The sequence below is a fragment of the Crinia signifera genome, chromosome 9 (genome assembly GCF_055691185.1).
Source record: "Crinia signifera chromosome 9, ASM5569118v1, whole genome shotgun sequence".
In the NCBI taxonomy this organism is placed as follows: domain Eukaryota; kingdom Metazoa; phylum Chordata; class Amphibia; order Anura; family Myobatrachidae; genus Crinia; species Crinia signifera.
This window is the reverse complement of record NC_139225.1, coordinates 145,042,419-145,060,303: the sequence shown is the minus strand read 5'-3', so window position 1 is coordinate 145,060,303 and position 17,885 is coordinate 145,042,419. Positions and strand designations below refer to the sequence as shown.

At 47.1% G+C, this 17,885-nt stretch overlaps 1 protein-coding gene across 10 annotated transcripts in view; it reads left to right on the top strand.

The window, feature by feature from the left end:
- Nucleotides 1-17,668, top strand: part of BAG6 (BAG cochaperone 6) — a 33,038-nt gene extending 15,370 nt beyond the window's left edge. For 4 of the 10 annotated variants that reach the window (XM_083160086.1, XM_083160084.1, XM_083160083.1 and 1 more), the window contains 20 exons: nucleotides 102-228; nucleotides 1,617-1,811; nucleotides 1,891-2,149; nucleotides 2,238-2,288; nucleotides 3,992-4,090; nucleotides 6,934-7,070; nucleotides 7,208-7,280; nucleotides 7,819-8,111; nucleotides 10,124-10,406; nucleotides 10,525-10,694; nucleotides 11,358-11,411; nucleotides 11,526-11,628; nucleotides 11,728-11,852; nucleotides 12,286-12,432; nucleotides 12,530-12,589; nucleotides 14,039-14,098; nucleotides 15,654-15,806; nucleotides 15,937-16,047; nucleotides 16,137-16,283; nucleotides 17,115-17,668. In XM_083160086.1, the coding sequence (XP_083016212.1) occupies nucleotides 102-228; nucleotides 1,617-1,811; nucleotides 1,891-2,149; nucleotides 2,238-2,288; nucleotides 3,992-4,090; nucleotides 6,934-7,070; nucleotides 7,208-7,280; nucleotides 7,819-8,111; nucleotides 10,124-10,406; nucleotides 10,525-10,694; nucleotides 11,358-11,411; nucleotides 11,526-11,628; nucleotides 11,728-11,852; nucleotides 12,286-12,432; nucleotides 12,530-12,589; nucleotides 14,039-14,098; nucleotides 15,654-15,806; nucleotides 15,937-16,047; nucleotides 16,137-16,283; nucleotides 17,115-17,210 (2,743 nt within the window). In that variant the 3' untranslated portion in view covers nucleotides 17,211-17,668. The remainder of the gene's footprint in view (nucleotides 1-101; nucleotides 229-1,616; nucleotides 1,812-1,890; nucleotides 2,150-2,237; nucleotides 2,289-3,991; nucleotides 4,091-6,933; nucleotides 7,071-7,207; nucleotides 7,281-7,818; nucleotides 8,112-10,123; nucleotides 10,407-10,524; nucleotides 10,695-11,357; nucleotides 11,412-11,525; nucleotides 11,629-11,727; nucleotides 11,853-12,285; nucleotides 12,433-12,529; nucleotides 12,590-14,038; nucleotides 14,099-15,653; nucleotides 15,807-15,936; nucleotides 16,048-16,136; nucleotides 16,284-17,114) is intronic. The other 6 variants (XM_083160090.1, XM_083160089.1, XM_083160087.1 and 3 more) reach the window with 4 other exon arrangements.
- The last annotated feature ends 217 nt before the right edge of the window (nucleotides 17,669-17,885 follow it).

Below are 17,885 nucleotides of genomic sequence, written 5' to 3'. Positions count from 1 at the left end.
GTATTCCTTTATACTCAGTGATGATTACCACTTTGTATTTGTCCTGTTTCTGTCTGCTCTATAACTCAGTGCGGGAATTTTGTCTGTTCCCCTCTCTGCAGTCATCCCACCCCAGCTGAACACGTGGAGATTCTCCAGTCTTTGTCCAGGGTAGAGGAACGTCTTGCTCCGTTTATGGAGCGCTACCGGGATATCATCAGTAATGCAGCAAATAGTGTCTATGAGAATGTAAGCATCGTTCCAAGGGGCGGCCATATTAGTGTAGCAGAACCTCTGCCTGTCCTATAACTGCCTAATCACATTCTCTATCCCAAGGTAAATAAGGGCAGCGGTAGGGAATATCCTCTAGCCTGAGGAGAATAAGGGCAGCGGTAGGGAATATCCTCTAGCCTGAGGAGAATAAGGGCAGCGGTAGGGAATATCCTCTAGCCTGAGGAGAATAAGGGCAGCGGTAGGGAATATCCTCTAGCCTGAGGAGAATAAGGGCAGCGGTAGGGAATAGCCTCTAGCCTGAGGAGAATAAGGGCAGCGGTAGGGAATATCCTCTAGCCTGAGGAGAATAAGGGCAGCGGTAGGGAATATCCTCTAGCCTGAGGAGAATAAGGGCAGCGGTAGGGAATATCCTCTAGCCTGAGGAGAATAAGGGCAGCGGTAGGGAATATCCTCTAGCCTGAGGAGAATAAGGGCAGCGGTAGGGAATATCCTCTAGCCTGAGGAGAATAAGGTCCAGCGGTAGGAAATATCCTCTAGCCTGAGGAGAATAAGGGCAGCGGTAGGAAATATCTTCTAGCTCTGGGGTAGCCAACTCCAGTCCTCGAGAGCTACCAACAGTTAATGTTTTCCAGATCTCCTCACAGAATCACAAGTGAAGTCATTAGCTCCACCTGTGGATCTTTGAAAATGTTTCAGCTAGTAATGAGTGCACCTGTGCAGCAGCTAGGTTGTCTGGAAAATGTGAACTGTTGGTAGCTCTCGAGGACCTTAGTTGGCTACCACTGCTCTAGCCTGAGGAGAATAAGGGCAGCGGTAGGAAATATATTCTAGCCTGAGAAGAATAGGGCCAGCGGTAGGGAATAGCCTCTAGCCTGAGGAGAATAAGGCCAGTGGTAGGGAATAGCCTCTAGCCTGAGGAGAATAGGGCCAGTGATGGGCTAACCTGGGGAGAATATGTCCAGCGGTAGGGAATATGTTCTAGCCCGGGGAGAATAGGGCAAGTGGTAGAGAACATGGGCTAGTAAGGAACATAGGCTAGCTGGGGAGAAGGGGGGCCAGCGGTAGTAGCATGGCTGAGCTATGGGGTGAGTAGGCCAGCGATAGAGAACACTGGCTAGCCCGGGGAGAATAGGGCCAGTGGGGTAGGGTGCATGGGCGACCCTATGGAGAATAGCGGTAGTAGCATGGCTGAGCTACGGGGCAGAGTAGGGCGGTGGTAGGTATGTGGGTACGCTTTGGATGCAGGATGAACTATCATACTGATTCCTTACATTGTATGTTAGTTACTCTTCCATCATTACCCATAATCCCATCCTGTACCTCACACTGGGGAAATAGTCTCTTGTACAGATGAACCCAGGAGCATTGCTAACCACTCTCCCCTCTGTACCTTCTTCCAACAGGACGAGCGGGCGCAGGCTCAGCGAATCATTAACCTTGTTGGGGAGTGTCTAAGGCTTCTGGGAAACGCGCTGGTCGCCGTGTCTGACTTGCGCTGCAACCTGTCCATGGCTATCCCCCGACACATGCATGTAGTCAGACCCATGTCACATTACACGGGTCCCATGTTACTCCAGCAGGCAGCCATTCCTATACAGGTGTGTATGACGCCGCTCCCCTCTATCCTAAATGTGAATGACTCTCTTCTGTTTGTTCATCCAGTGATCTTCTTCTCAGATAAACCTTGGCACCACGGTCACAATGACGGGCAACGGAGCCCATGCAGGTCAGCCAGCCCCCGATGCAACCTCCGCTACAGCCGCTCCCACCAGTACCTCTGACCCCCCACAAGGTACCACTGAGAACCAGGGTCCTGCCACGGCGGAAACTACCCCATCACAGGTCCCTTCCGCCCCTGCTCCTCCACCACACCCACGGGTTATACGTATCACTCACCAGACAGTGGAGCCAGTGATGATGATGATGAATATTCAGGGTGAGGTAGTTGGCTGGCTCTCCGCTGTGGTGCTCCGGTCCCCCCCCCACAATACTTTGACTGCAGTTTGTTTGTTTCTCCTTGTTAGATTCAGGATCCAGTGGCTCATCAAACGTTCCCCCGCCCTCAGCGGCTCATGGTGAGACACTAAGCAGCGATTTCTGTATGCATGTAGCTGTTCCGAGCTGGGGGAACAGACAAGTGTAGCGCTTAATTGCAGTTGATTAAAAGCTCTGTCCATTCCTGCATTTGTGGGGCAGCTGTATTGCGTCTGGTAAGGTGATGGAGCGGAAGGTGGTAACACAGCAGCCAATCAGCTCCTTACTCTCAAGTTACAGGCTGGGTTTGAGTAATGACAGTGAATACGTAGCCTAGGGGGTCATCCCAAAGCGTTGATTGGTCGTTACCCTGCAGCCGCCCGTATATCTTGTGCACTGTACGGCTTTTTTTTGTGGGTTGTGCAGTGTTGTTCCCAGACAGGCTCTTAAAAACAAGGTTACCAATGACAAAATAGCATGTAACTGGGTTAAGGCACTCAATGGGATTTATAAAGTAGTGTAGAAGCAGACTGCAATTTATGTATCAGACGATATACTCTTTAACGTTAAATCCACTTCATAAGGTGCAGTCAGCTGGCATCCAGGGAGCCCCTCCCCCTTTCCCCACGAAAAGGCCCAGATTGCGCGAGCAAGTGGACTCAGATTTGATCTGAGACTGGTGTTTGCCCCTGCATGCTCTTTGTATCCCCTAAAGGGGGTATCTATTACCTCACATTTAATGCATAAAATCTAATTCGGTCCCGTGCACATTGGATCAGAACCCTACGATCACATAGGATCTGTCGGATCGGACAGCCTCAGAGAAGTCGGGGACGTTAGCTTTCGTTATGTGGTGGACATAGTTGTGGTCCTGTACATGTTTTATGATTGGCAGACATCAGCACCATCACTTTAACCATAAATAAGTTGTTTTGCTACTGGGACATCCAACCCAAGCACCCCTGCAGGAGCGCTGCAGCACCCCAGGGTGCTTAGGCACGCCGTTTGAGAACCACTGCCTGATCCAATAATTAACAAAGAGAGGCTGTTTTATGTAACGAGGCTACATAATTAGTGATATGTATTGTGGTGTGTGTCCGGCGGCTATGTGGGATGCTGGTCGAACTCAATTTTGTTTTTCTAAAGGGGAAATAACATAGAAGGCGTGGTTTTGCCTTATAAATGCCTGCCACTCTGAGTTTGTTCGGTATCCCGCACGGTCACTGGACACCCCACCCAATGTCTTACATGATACTACATGTTAATCCCAATATCCCTAACTCATACTGCTTACAGCTGGCTTTACACAGAGATACGTCATAGGCACTGTTCTATCATGTAGCAATGAGATGATACGTTAACCCTTACTAGTGTTCACCTCCTGCAGGCATGCCATGTGCTGCACAAAGCTGGGTACACATTAATGCTATATATTGCCCAATAATTGTATATTGTGTACACACTATTCCATCCAGTTCATTGCTTGATGCGTTAAGTGGTGGCATTTACGCATCCGAGGTGCAACAATATGCTATACAATCCCATTTGCTAACATTAATACTGTAAATCTATGTTGTGCCACTGTACGGATTGTGCTGTGCATACGCTGGCACAATATATTGTTACATTGTATCAGGCCTTCATAAGAACACCGGATTGCTTACGTGTGTACCCAACTTAAGGGTTTGGTGCCCTGTAAATCACTGGAGAACATGACTAAGTGCACTGCTAGACCGGGGCAACGGTGATTATCAGTGCCTGCTTGTAATAAACCATGTACTGAACGCATGTACTTTCTTTATAGGTACCGGGACTCCTCTCCACATGCCAGGGCTGCCTCCTGAGTTCATGCAGGCCATCTCCCATCAGATCACCCAGCAGGCCATCGCTGCCGCATCAGGTGGTATGTAACTGAATGCCAGCACCAAGCATTTATTCGCGTTACGTAGTCTTGCTTTTATTGTTTTTTTTTTTATTTCATATTTGACTGTTTATGCTTCAGGGTTTTTTTTATTTAACATTTTTTCTTTTCTTTTTTACATCACTTATCTACAATGTATGGTTACAGTGCTTCTTGCTTTCCAGGCTGTAGGGGGGAAACAAATCAACCATCACTATATATATAAAAGGCTAATTCCTAATCCCCTTTTTGAGGTACAGTACTGCCAGTGACCACTAGAGGCCACTCAACGGACCAAATTACTCCTTAACAGAAATGCTTCAGACTGTCTCTGTACATTACTATAGAAACAGAGCCGTCTTATCTCTTCATGGGAACCGCTACACTTGGGATTTCATCTGACAGGTTATGATCAGATATGCAGACATGACCTGCACCTTTACTAGACAGATATAATTGATCTGAGTGTCCGATGCATTGGCCATGGTGGTCAATAAGCCCAACTTGTCTACTTGATGGAACATCAGATCATCCAGCCGTGGTGGCTGTGAGAGGTTCGCTACTTCTGGATTTGTTTTGTCAGATTCCTGGGTGGGAGACCTAGTAAAACAGCGACCGATCATAGATTGCCTTACTATTCAGCAGAGTCAGTCATTGGGCGGCCAGAAAACATTTGGCCACACCATTCCTTACAGGGTTTTCGTCCCAGTAGAGCAGAAGGGTTTGGTGTTTATTTCCAACCTACTTTTGGTCTAAAACCTAAACTTTATTGAAAATAGTCATTGAGACAGCGATCATCAAACGTAAACTGCTCCTTTCAACCAATTCAAACCTAAAAACTTTATTTAAAATAGTCATTGAGACAGCGATCATATTCCATGCTGCTGATGGGCCCATTTCCATTCTTGGGCTGGCAACAACCCTTTGGTACATTACAGATATTACAGGACTATGAAGAGGGAGGATTGTGGTTACTCCCTATCTGGACAGCCTCTTACACCATGCAAATCCCGGTCTATACTTACCTCGAATTCAGGCAATGGCCCTCAAGTCCAGTTATTTGAATCCTCATTTATCAGGCGTCTAACCTGGCACTTGGGCAGAGATTGCAATTTTTGGTTATGTTACAGGACACTGGGGGTATTCCTTCTTGGAAACAAAATAGTTTCTTTACAGACTTTGCCTAATTTCTGCTCAAGGGCATTTCAGAAAGAGCTCCGTTACAAAACAGCACCAATCCCATTTTTATCCGACTTTTTAATAACATCACTGTCTTCTAAAGCGAGCTTCTGCTTTGGCAGTTGAACATCATTGTCCTTGAGTCAAGGGTTTTCTTAAATGCTGCAATTCAGTGACATCATCTGGAGGAAAGGGGATACCAGTCCCGTTGGACAATGGCAATGAAACCATTAGACAGGCACAAAGAGATCTTCTGCCGCCAAGGAGACCGGCCGTTTCATGCACGGTGGAAGAAATGTTCTACCACTGGGGTAGCCAACCCTAGTCCTCGAGAGCTACCAACAGTGCATGTTTTGCAGGTCTCCTCACAGAATCACAAGTGAGCTAATTAGCTCCATCTGTGTATCTCTTTTAAAATGTGTCAGTGATTAATGAGTGCAGCTGTGCAGCAGCTAGGTTGTCTGGAAAATGTGAACTGTTGGTAGCTCTCAATGGCTAGGGTTGGCTACCACTGTTCTACCAGCATCAACCGTCTTCATTCTCAGGGCTGAATATTTGGAATCCAATGATCTTAGACACAATCTCCACATCATGACCTCTTTCAGCAGATTGTGGACTGAGGGGGCTTAGCTGGACATTCACATTATGGCACCTCAGCTGTAACATTAGCATCAATTATTCTGCGTAAGGACCAGGGTTCCACAGGCGAATCTTGTAGGCTACATGAGAACCTTTGACTTGTTTTAACCATGTCTTAAATTAAAAAAAAGAACAAAGGGTGTTGCATGTTAGACCACACTGATCTGAAGGAGATTGGCAGAGAAACAGTACCTAAATCCATTTGGGGATGCAGAACACTCACCGTCTCTGGTTTTCATTGTAAAGTTTTTCAGAAGAGGGTGATGTTGCTTTGCCTCCTTCAGGATGGGGGGTAACTTATAAGGAGACATGAGATGTTAAATTGTATTTAACGGGCCAGTATGCTGAAAGTGTGTGTCTACATAGTCTGAGTTTCCAAATAGAATCCGAGAAAGGGTACAAAAATTCCATTAGCGAAAAATAATAATCTTTAGAAAATGCGAAGACCCGTTCGGGTTTTGTACTTCTGGGCAGATCCATTTTTACTGTGGTTTATTTTTTTTTACTTGGCTAATTGAACCTAAAGGCTACTTGCTGTAAGGGAGGCGTCTGGCTAAGCTGGAGTTCCCAGTATATGTCTGTATTGGATTGTCCTGCAAACCATCGGTTCAGAAATGGGGGTCACTTGTAGGTCTGGGAATGGACCATTCCCTGCTGGGGCTGCAAAGACTCTGATCTGCTTGTACAACTTATTAGCTACCGATGGAATGTGCAGAACAAAGACCTATAATTCCGCAGCTCTGGCTTCTATATGTGGTCAGGAGAGGAGGGAGGGCAAGAGGGCGAGACGTCGGTGCTCATATGTACTTTGTAGCCCATTAGGTGAAACTGCAACGCTTACTGTAACCGTAACAATAACTTTTAATGATTTGTACTTGCTTGGACCCCGGCGGTCTGTAGACCCTATGTCATGTCTATGTTCTGTCTTCCAGTGAATGTTGAGGAATACTTTTTTCATGCATATATTTTTTCATGTAAGTCAGCTGGTGATTGGTGAATTGACACTGTGTCTGTCTGTTTACGCGCAGTGCAACAGATTCCCGGCTTTCCCGTTCCTCGGTTACTTTTTACAAGGCCTACCGCTCCTCCTCAGCCAGCTCAACCTGGAACCCCTACCCCTCCTACAGGACCTGGAGCAGCACCCGGGGTAGGACCTGGGACTACGGTGAGGAGTTATTTCATTACTATGCCCTATACTACTCATATAATGTCTCATATGCCGGCAAATTTACTGTTACCATACTGCACCCATCACGCGGGGGGTAGTGTAACCCCTGCTAACTCCATCTGTATCTTCTCCAGGCTGCCCCAAACTCTCTAACGCAGATGATCAGTGGTCTGGTGGGACAGCTGCTCATGCATCCGGTCATTGTAGGTAAGTGGCCTGTCCCTATATATGTTTGTGTGTGTGTGGTATGTATTTACCCAACTAGAAGATGCTAGTAATAAACATACACAAACTGCTGTAAGACTTTTACCTCATCCTGCAGTTATGTCATGGTCCCGTTTTTTTTTTTTTCAAATCTCTTTATTTAAAACGAAGTGTACAAAGAAATGGACATAGAATCTGGTTCACATCCTAACACTTGAATCGGATAGCTAGCTTCTGTCCCCCCACACACTTCCGGACTGACACCGAGTGGGTTAGTGGCCACAGGTGGCGCCTCTCTGCACCTGACTGACGTGGAGTAGTGCACGGGGATAATGTCATGGGTTAGGACACTAAGCGTATGGTCGCCATATGTGGGGAATACACGTATAGATTTTGGTGATGCACCATGAAATCCGTTACATCCGCCTTCTGCTCAGCTGCATCAGCCGCTTGTCTATGAAGTCTATCATGGTGCCTAACTCTCTATGATTGTGTCCCCTGCCATATCCTCTTACTAGCCCTGTTTCTTCCCATCATACAGCTCAGAGCGGCAGCACAACCTCCACCTCCTCGTCTACATCCACTTCCTCCTCCACGACTTCCACCACGTCCAGCTTCCCAAGCACTCCCTCTGCTCCTTCCGCACCGTCTGCTCCATCCGCCCCATCCTCACAGCCCCCTACAGGACCGGACCAACATCTGTCCCAGCTGCTGGGCTCCTTGCTGGGCTCGGCCAGCTCGGGCGTGGCAAACATAGCTATGGGTTCACCAAGCATAGCTGTGGCCGTTCCGGGAATGCCGGCGTTTCTCCAAGGAGTCACCGATATATTACAGGTACATGTCTCATCTGTAACCAAGGAATGGGTCGTTGTGTCGACTTAATTTAGGTTGGCAGGCACTGGGTCGACACCTGAAATAGGTCGACATGGTTAAGGTCGACACCAGCATTAGGTCGATGGTGGGAAGGCCGTCAGTAAAAAGGACAACATACGGTTTTTCATTTATTTTTTGTCCCTAATGTCGACATGGATACCATCTAAGTCCCCTTGCATGACTCACTGCGCTCGCTACACTATTATATTCTCCCACCACCCCATAGTGGATGGTAGGGTATGAAATACCGCCGGTCGGCACATGTTGGCCTAAAAAAACTCATGTTGACCTTTCCATTGTCGACTTCATGCTTGTGTTCACCTTACCCATGTTGACATATTTCTGTGGTCGACCCATAATGGGTGTATACCGTACTGAAGGAATATATGTGTTTGTGCGGAGTATTATTTGATTTGAAACAAAAAGGAAAGTTGTTTGTCACAATAAATAAGTTTGATACTATAGTCTTCTAAAACACTTTGTGGGGGGGGGGTGAGATTAATTCAGGGGTGAAACACTGTTGCGGTTACCCTAAATCACATCCTTTTCCTCTGTGTGTTTGCGTACACTTTTGAATTGAGAATGTGGCCGGGATATATATATATATATACTGAATAGGACGAGGATAAAATACAATAATGTGCTCCTTAATGATCCAGCATAAGTCGTGTTTGATTTCCCCTGTTTCCTGCATGAAGTCCAAGTCTGCAGACAATATGATATATGCAGATAAATCCTCCTATATCTTCACGGCAATCTCTAAGCCTGCGCGTGAAGTCTGACTTGTCGGAGCAGATTTCCCTTGTACTTCCCTGAGCAGCTCCCTCTGAGTCCTTCCATTTTGGTACTTGATGGGCCATTTCCATATGCGATTTATCTTATGTGCAGCACGTCCGACATCTGACCCTACGCGCACGGACCGTGCATCGGATTGGAAGCGAAACACATGTGATTTGGCCACTTTTCACCGGATTTCTTAGCCCGATCCATCCGTATCTTGTGAAAAGTGGCCAAAACGTTACTGATGTTATGGGCACCTTCATTCATGCACCGTATACACTTTTCATATATCAAATTGCTCAGCACAGTCTTATCGTACATCCTTGTTGCAAGAAAGATACATATTTGTAAAATACGAGGACGCATCTGTATAACCGCTGTAAAGCACCGTGCCCACTTCTGTTGGTACAGTTTTTACTTCTATTCTGAATAATCTTATTAGATCTTTCAAGGCGTTTGACCAGAGTCTGTTCATCTTTTGTTCTCATCATGCTGTAGCCAATGACCTCATGCGAATGGTTCTAGCAGCACATTAGGTGGCCACAACATGGAACCAGACCATAATACAGTATATAACCGTATCTCTCGCTGGACAGAGCAGTAAGGCCTCACATTGCTGGGGTATTGTAGTGTATTTGAAGCCGTTACGAGCGCACATTGTTCCTTTCTAAGAGGTTAGCATGCAAGTAGCTGTACTTGAGTATATTATGCGATTACTAGTTAAAAGCCTGTCAAACTGACAGCTCCTGCAATGTTCTTTCACTTTGAGCTGTGACAGTTTTTAGCCCACAGTCTCTACACCCCAGCCCCAGTCCCTATCTGCGCCTACCCCCAATCTCTGTCTTCACAGCTCTCTCTCTCTCTTTATCCAGCAAGTTTGAAACAGGTCAGTGTCCCTGCAAAAATTGCTTTTACTTTTTCTTATGACAACTTTTAGCACAAAAATTAGTAATTTGGTCCATCAAGTGGCCTCTAGTGGTCACTGGCTGTACTTCACCTCATAGAGTTGAGGGTTAGTTAGAGAGAACATTAACCTGCCAGTATATTTGTGGAGTGTGGGGAGAATATAGAAACTCCACACAGTTAGGGCTGTGGTGGGAATCTAACTCCAGACCTCAGTGCTGTGAGGCAGTGATGCTATTTCTTTCCACCATTTGGTTCTATAGTTGTCTACACTTTTCTCTCCACCGCAGGCAACACAAAATATCCAGGCATCCACCGCTGCTCCCCAGACATTCGCTCAGCCCACACCAGCATCTCCCTCACCCGTTACTACCTCCACCGCACCACCTCAGTCTGCTGCTGCGGATTCCCTTCCACCAGAGTTCTTCACCAGTGTGGTACATGGTGTCCTGTCCACCCTGCTGGGATCTCTGAGTGCTGCTGAGCAGAGCGGGAACGAGAGCATCGCAGCCTTCATCCAGCGCCTTAGCGGCTCCCGCAACATCTTCCAGCCAGATGCAGAGGGACCTGGGGGTAGGAATCTTTCGGTCTCTTTAGTCATGTAATCTGCCATCGCTACGTCTATGGATTACGGTTTATTGCTTTACTCCTGTGTACTAAATATGCTTTTGGTGATCTTTCATCCCTCAAGGATTCTTCGGTGACCTCTTGTCCTTGATCTGTCATCACTTCTCATTGGTGGATATGGTAATGCTGTTACACGGACACTCCCAGCCACTACAGAACCTTCAGCCTCAGCTTCGCTCCTTCTTCCTCCAGCAGTATTTACACCAGGCGGACCCCACACCACACAATATCCAGGTATGTTCTCTTTCCTACTACAATCGGAAGTACAGACTTTTGGGGGAATCTAATATTAGCCCCAGTTCCAGCGGTTTGGTGTTGCGATGGTGTAGAAACGGGTATGGATAATTCGGTCGACCCAAGAGAAGTTGACATTCTTTAGGTCGACACTGGAAGGTCAACAGGCAGAAGGTAGACAGGGTCCTAAGGTTGACCGGCGGAAGGTCGACAATGCAGAAGGTCAACCTTTTTTTTTTTTTCTAGGTGTCTAGATCTAGACGTCTAGTTCTGGACACTGTCTAAGTGTACGCCAGCATTGCTTGTGGTGCTTCCAGCACACTATTCTATTCTCCCTCCATGTCCTAGTGGATGGTAGGGCATGAATTACTGCCGGTTCTGGAACCACAGTGGGGGGAAAAAATAAAAAAAACTGTGTTGACCTTTCTTGTGCCGATTTAACAACCGTATCCTGTAGAAACGATGGCAGCCGCAACCCAATCTTGCCCAAAAAACAGATACCTCTTACCCCTTCTGTCTTTCTTGGAAATGATTGAATCCAGGCACGTTTGTCAGAGTTGCACAGGAGCTGCTGTCTTTTTTTTGCCGGGTTGGGCAGAGGGGTTCAAACTTCTTTACCCATGTTCTGATCTCATCAGGAACGCTTTAATATTTCACTTTCAGATGGCATCTCGAAATCTGTTTAATGGATTGGAAGAATATATTCGTGAGAGTTTTGTAAGTGCCCATTTCTCCTGTCTGTCTTTGTGTGTCTGGTGTTATACCCGTCATCATGTGATTCACCCTCTGACACCTTCTATATCTCATTTGTTCATCTCTCCCCACACACAGGCCACTGCCCCTGTCCGAGATGATGTAGACATCACACGGACGAACCTGGAGTTCTTACAGGAACAGTTTAACCGGATCACCACACACATCTTGCACTGTGCGGGTAGGTTGGCGGCTTGCCCTTTGTAGAACGGCAGGCTTTTTCCGCCTGTACTATGATGGCTCTCCTTTAAATTGATCTACTCCCTTTTTTATCTTGCAGACTCCACGTTTGGGCAGCGTCTCCTGGAGATGTGCAACCAGTCGCTGTTTGAGTGGCTTGCTCTCAATTTGTACTGTCTCAGGGGAGACCAGAACGCACTAACATCGGTCATCAATGAGAGAATCGTAAGCTGTTCCTCTAGCCTACCATGTATCGCACTTCCTCTTGCTTCCCATATGGGGGACACTGGACCATGGGTTGTTTGAGGGGTCTGTAGGAGCCGACACTTAATCAGACCAGTATGTAGAACGTTCAGAGAGTATCTCCTCCCCTCTGCAGCCCATGGTCTCAGTAAGAGATGATCTTCCATCATGCACCCTGAATGGGACTTTGAATTGCATTGATAAGATACTTGATCCCTCCCTTATCAGTATAATATGATAGTGTATCACCGCTTGGTCATGTCACCCCTTTAGGTATATCACAGCATGAGCTGGAAACACGTGTCAAGTTCCCACAGCTGTGTACTCACCTGACACTGCTCTCCAGCCTAATGACACTCTTGTTACTGTTTGTGACCTGCCCTGACCTTCCCGTTTCCTCCTGTGTATCCATCAGAGGCGGCTTTCCCTGGATGTATCACCTGAGTTAGTGTCCTGGATGACGTCTGTCTTGTCCCTTCGACTCCAAGTCCTGCTAGGCCAAATGCCAGTGACGGAAGGAGAGGTGCAGAGACACGTCCGTAGGGTTGGAGATGTTCCTCAAGTGAGTTGAAAATAAAGATTCTGCTGTAGTTATTAGATATAATAACAAATTATTTTCTCATGTTCCTTTTACTTATCGTCTCACCTTGGTTACCAAGCAGGTTTCTGAACCCGTATCGCAGGAGCAGCCAATGGAGACCTCACCAGCTGAAACCCAGGTAAAATATTAAACTTCATCTCCAGTAACTTCCAGATTCTAGATCTGTTTCCCTACATCCTCATGACCGTATCCGTATGAGACGGGCTCTCCTAATTATTAGGCATGGCAATAGAAAACGTTTAACCCTTCCAACGTCTAGTCAGGTTCAACAGCCCTAGCGCTAGTAGCAGATCCAGTGGTGGACTGCAAAGGGTTAAGCTTTTTTCCCCCCATCACCAGGGTATCCCTGTCTGCACTAGGCTGTAGTGGGGTCATCTATTGATGGCTGACTACCGCAAATGCTATTGGACTGGTGCTGCCAATGTTTTCTTATAATCAAGCCCTGCCATTGATAATGATGGGGGGAAGGGGGTAAACATTTGTCCTCATTCATAGGAACGTCAATGGTTGTAAAACCATCCCAACTAGGAAGGTGTCTGGCGTAATAGGTTTTTGTTTTTTCTCCTTTATTTATGTACATGTCTTGTCATCGGGGGTGACCGAACCTCTGCTTAAGGCAATGCTTAAGGCTGACGGTGGTCTTTGTGCACTGTTGGGGTCTGGAAAACTCTAAAAGTCTCTAGAAAACCAATTCCTGACAATGTCACAGCTGTGATATCTTTGAACTAATGAAGAAACATCTGATGTAATTGATGGCAAAGGTGCAGAGTTCGGCCAAGGCAAAGATCCATCTCCCTGTCAATGGTTCTCCTAAAGCAGTGCTGGCCAGCTTGTGGCTCTCCAGGTCCCAGTATACCTTCCACATCAGTAAACTATCCCGGGACTTGTAGTTTCAGAACAGATGGAGAGGCAAAGGTTGGCTGGGCTTGACCTAAAGAGTTACCTGAACAACATCTCATGGGACAGTCAAATGGCTGTTTCCAGGCCAAAGAGGACCTGGCGTGCCCTTTTGAAGTGGTATTGAAATCTGTGTACATTGTCTCTCGCATTCTACAAACAATTCACCAAGAAGGGCTGGGCCAAGTCCGACGTTCTCCAGGAAGTCTTCCACCTATTGCTCAAGCTGTAGGGATGTAAGGGTCTTGGGGAGTTACCAGCAACCATTACGTGATGGATGAAGCAGACTATCTTCAGCAGTGATCAAGTCATGATGAAGAACCCTTCAGGCAGTAGAACCATTGCAGCGGAGCTATTTCCACCCCTTGGGCTGATGGAAATACGGTTTAAAATCTGTACTGCGCATCTAAATCCATTGTGGGGCACCGCTTACACCGATTTGAACCTGGATGGTTTGGAAAATTAGGATCTGGCGTTTGGTCCCTCCAGTGGAGTCTGGAAAATTCTCACCGGTAATGGTTTCCATGATGCCTTCATGACAGCACCCTGACCCCTCTGATAATGCAGTTTAGGGTTGCCCACACATTATATGTCTGTAGTCAAATGTAATCACCAGTGGTTGGAGAGTCGGCAAGGGCTTTAACCGTTTCTATTTCCTGTCCCCTACTAGGGAGGAGGGCCTGCCTCTCAGTGGTGCTGTCATGGAGGATTAATGGAAACGGATGTACTGGTAAGAGTGGTCCAGACTTGGCTGCCCTTGGTGTGGAATGTGTCACATGACCTCAACCTTTTCCTTTTATACTGGAACTCCATGCAACTTTGCAGATTTCTGAAGCTGGGTACACATTGGAGCAATGTCGGCACAATATACCGTTTCATAATGATATACCGCCTATATCGCTCGGTGTGTGCAGGGGATTATGTGCTTTGGCAATCGCTAACGACGGACGCTTAGTTTGATATCACTAGTGTCTTGTAGAATGCTAATGAAGGATAGAACATAATTGTTTCGTCCTTCATTAAAGTCGCTCCAGTGTGTACACAATCTTTCCTGCCGGGCATTCGTTCCATCATCGCTCCAGTGTGTACCCAGTCTAATACTCCACTTTCCCTAGTTTTTTTTTTGCACAGTAGTGAGTACTTTTTAAGGGGTATGGTTAGGGCTGCACAGTAGTGGGTACTTGGTGAGGTCTGGTTGGGGTTGCACATTAGTGGGTACTTGGTGAGGTCTGGTTGGGGTTGCACATTAGTGGGTACTTGGTGAGGGGTCTGGTTAGGGCTGCACAGTAGTGGGTACTTGGTGAGGTCTGGTTGGGGTTGCACAGTAGTGGGTACTTGGTGAGTGTGAGCAGTCTGGTTTGGAATGTGTGGTGAAGGGGTCCGGTTGGGGTTGCGCATTAGTGTGTGTGTGTGGTGTCTTGTTGGGTTGCGCAATAGTGAATGTGTGTTGAGGGGTGTGATTTAAGTTGCACAGTAGTGATTGTGTGGTGATGGGCCTGGTTAAGGTTGTGCAGTAGTAAATGTGTGGTGAGTCTGGTTTGGGGTGCACAGTTGTGAGTGTGTGATGAGGGGTCTGCTTGGGCTGCACAGTAGTGAGTGTGTGATGAGGGGTGTGGTTTGGGCTGCACAGTTGTAAGTGTGTGATGAGGGGTCTGCTTGGGCTGCACAGTAGTGAGTGTGTGATGAGGGGTCTGCTTGGGCTGCACAGTAGTGAGTGTGTGATGAGGGGTGTGGTTTGGGTTGCAGTTGTGAGTGTGTGGGGTCTGGTATGGGCTGCACAGTAGTGAGTGTGTGGTGAGGTGTCTGGTTTGGGTTGCACAGTAGTGAGTGTGTGGTGAGGGGTCTGGTTTATGTTGCACAGTAGTTAGGTGTCTGGTTTATGTTGCACAGTTGTCATTATGTGGTGAAGGGTCTGGTTTGGGTTGCACAGTTGTGAGTGTGTAGTGAGGTGTCTGGTTTATGTTGCACAGTAGTGCGGTATCTGGTTTGGGTTGACCAGTAGTGAGTGTGTGGTGAGGGGTCTGGTTTGAGTATGCTGCTGGTTTAATGAACACTGTATATGCTGGGGAAATCCTCCAGGTGAATGATGTTACTTAGTTCCTGTGACCAATACACAGCATGTCAGCCTCTGTTTGCACAAAAAAAAAAAACAATTTAATTTGTAATTGGGAGTGAGGGCGTAGGCCAACCAGGAGTGCCCGTTATGGTCCCTTTATATGTCACAGCTATGTATGGTTTTGCTTGTTCCCCATCTCTGAATTGGGATATCTTGTTTGTGTGTTCAGCAGCCGGGGGCGTCCTCTCCAGCACCTGCTACCACAGTGGAGGAGGTGCTCTTCCTGCCCACTCAAAGTTCAGCACCAACACTGTGCCCAGACTCTGAACTTCCCCCACAAGAAGAGGCTGGATCTGAGCCATGGGCAGCCGCCGTGCCACCTGTGAGTGCCTGACCCCAGTCACCTCTCCATTATCCTAACCCTTCCATGCTCCTTTATGTGGTTTCTCTTGGTGTCTTACTAGAGAGTTTGTTTCTGAGTCTTTGTGTTATGTGCGTCTCCCCCGCCTTAGGAATGGGTTCCGGTTATTAGGCAAGATATACAGAGCCAGAGGAAGCAGAAGCAACAACAGCCGCCTCTGAGTGACGCTTACCTGAGTGGTATGCCGGCTAAGCGACGTAAGGTAAGTGTCTGACGGGATTTTTGCACGCGTGGCATGGTGAGTGCCGATTGTCTACCACTGTCCTGAACTTCCCAACCATCTCCTTTCAGACAATGCAGGGTGAGGGGCCCCACCTAGCCCTCTCAGAGGCTGTGAATCGAGCCATGAGATTTACAGGAGCCAAACCTGAGAGCAGTGCAGAGAGTCTAAGGAGAGAGCTGGACAACAGCGAGGTACAAATGAGGTACCGAGAACAGGTGAGGACAAAGAAGTGGGGACCCAGGATTATGGGTGACTGAAGACAGGAACGAATGTCTCAGGAGCGAGCATTGTTGAACTAAGATGGGGCTTTAGGGCATTTGGTGGTGGTGGGAGGGTTGCGCAGAGAATTATTTGCGGGCGGTATAGAATGCAGCAGGTATAGGATGTAGTGCACAGATTCTCAAAGACCATACACAGTTTTCCAGATCTCCTCAAAGGGGTGTATTCAATGCTTTCTGCGAGCTGTGACAGTGAGCAGTGCTGCCTGCTCGTCACAGCTCGCAGGGTCCGTATTCAACTGACCCCCTGCCACATGCCGTTAGGTTTTTGAAGCGAGGGGGAAACTGCGTATGCGGCTGCTAAAACAGCGAGGCTTGCGGCTAAATGCAGCCGGCTCCCTTCATTGGCCGCGAGCCTTGCTCTTTGGAGAAATCCTCGCCGTCCTCTGGGTGAGCGGCCAGCACGGGGTTGAACAGCGAGGATCGCTTGTTTTCGGCAATCTCCACCGTTTAACCCCCTCACCGGCCGCATTGAATACACCTCAAACAATCACAAGAGAGCTAATTAGCTTCACCTGTGGATCTTTTAAAATAAGTAATTGAGTAATGAACGCTCCTATGCACCTGTCAAGTGACCAAAATGGGAACAGTTTAGGGTCTTGGGGACCGATTTTGGGAACCAGTGAAGTCTAACCATGCCATAAAATAACATTATTATTCTTGAATTTTAGTTTACGGTGAATGGTACAAGTAGTGGTGCACTGTAACATATGATGGCTACCAAACGTTTATGTTGGAAGACGGCTAATGAAATGTTTTTGCTCTTAGCTTTGTCAGGATATCCAGAAGATTATTGAAGATAACGAATCCTACACCACCCAGAGATTTCCAAACACTCAAAGAGTGTTTAGGGGAGACCCGTAGACACTGTAACCCCCCCCCCCCCCCTCCTTTTGTGATCCCAGAAACTGCCCCTTGCCTGTGTATTCCATATATATGTTCTACAGAGTCAAATAACCTTTAATAAGCGTACCTCAAACCTATTGTATGGATAATGCTTATGACTGTTCTCCAAAAAGTATCTTTTGGAGACTTGATAAATGTCCTCGTGTCCCCCAAGTAATCTCACTGAATTCCGATTTGCTGGAAGATTTACAGCGACCAGGAGGCTGCTCATGAGATCTAAAATCGAACAGTCCGCTTCCCGTCATCGGACACCTCTGCAATCGTGTGACTTTCATTATCTCCAGATTTTTTGCCATATTTTTTTTTTTTTTTCCCCCACGAACGACCTTGTTGAGAGTTCCAAACTCATTTTACCAGAAGTTCACACAGTCCCTCAAAAATGCTCAAACCATGAATAAAAAGTCTTCGGCAAATCACTGTGGATGTATTACATCAGAAACTCAGAAACGCGTCGCTCTACTTTTCCTGGCTGTGTACAAGTCTAAGTAGATATGAGCAGAATACCTACTAGAATGTGTGTTTGACTAGTCTGTATACTGTATAATGTACTGTCTCAAGCATACAGTCCTAAAGCTTTGGAATTAGGTTTTCTTTGGAAAGAACTATAACCAGTGTCCCATTGCGCTTCTAATG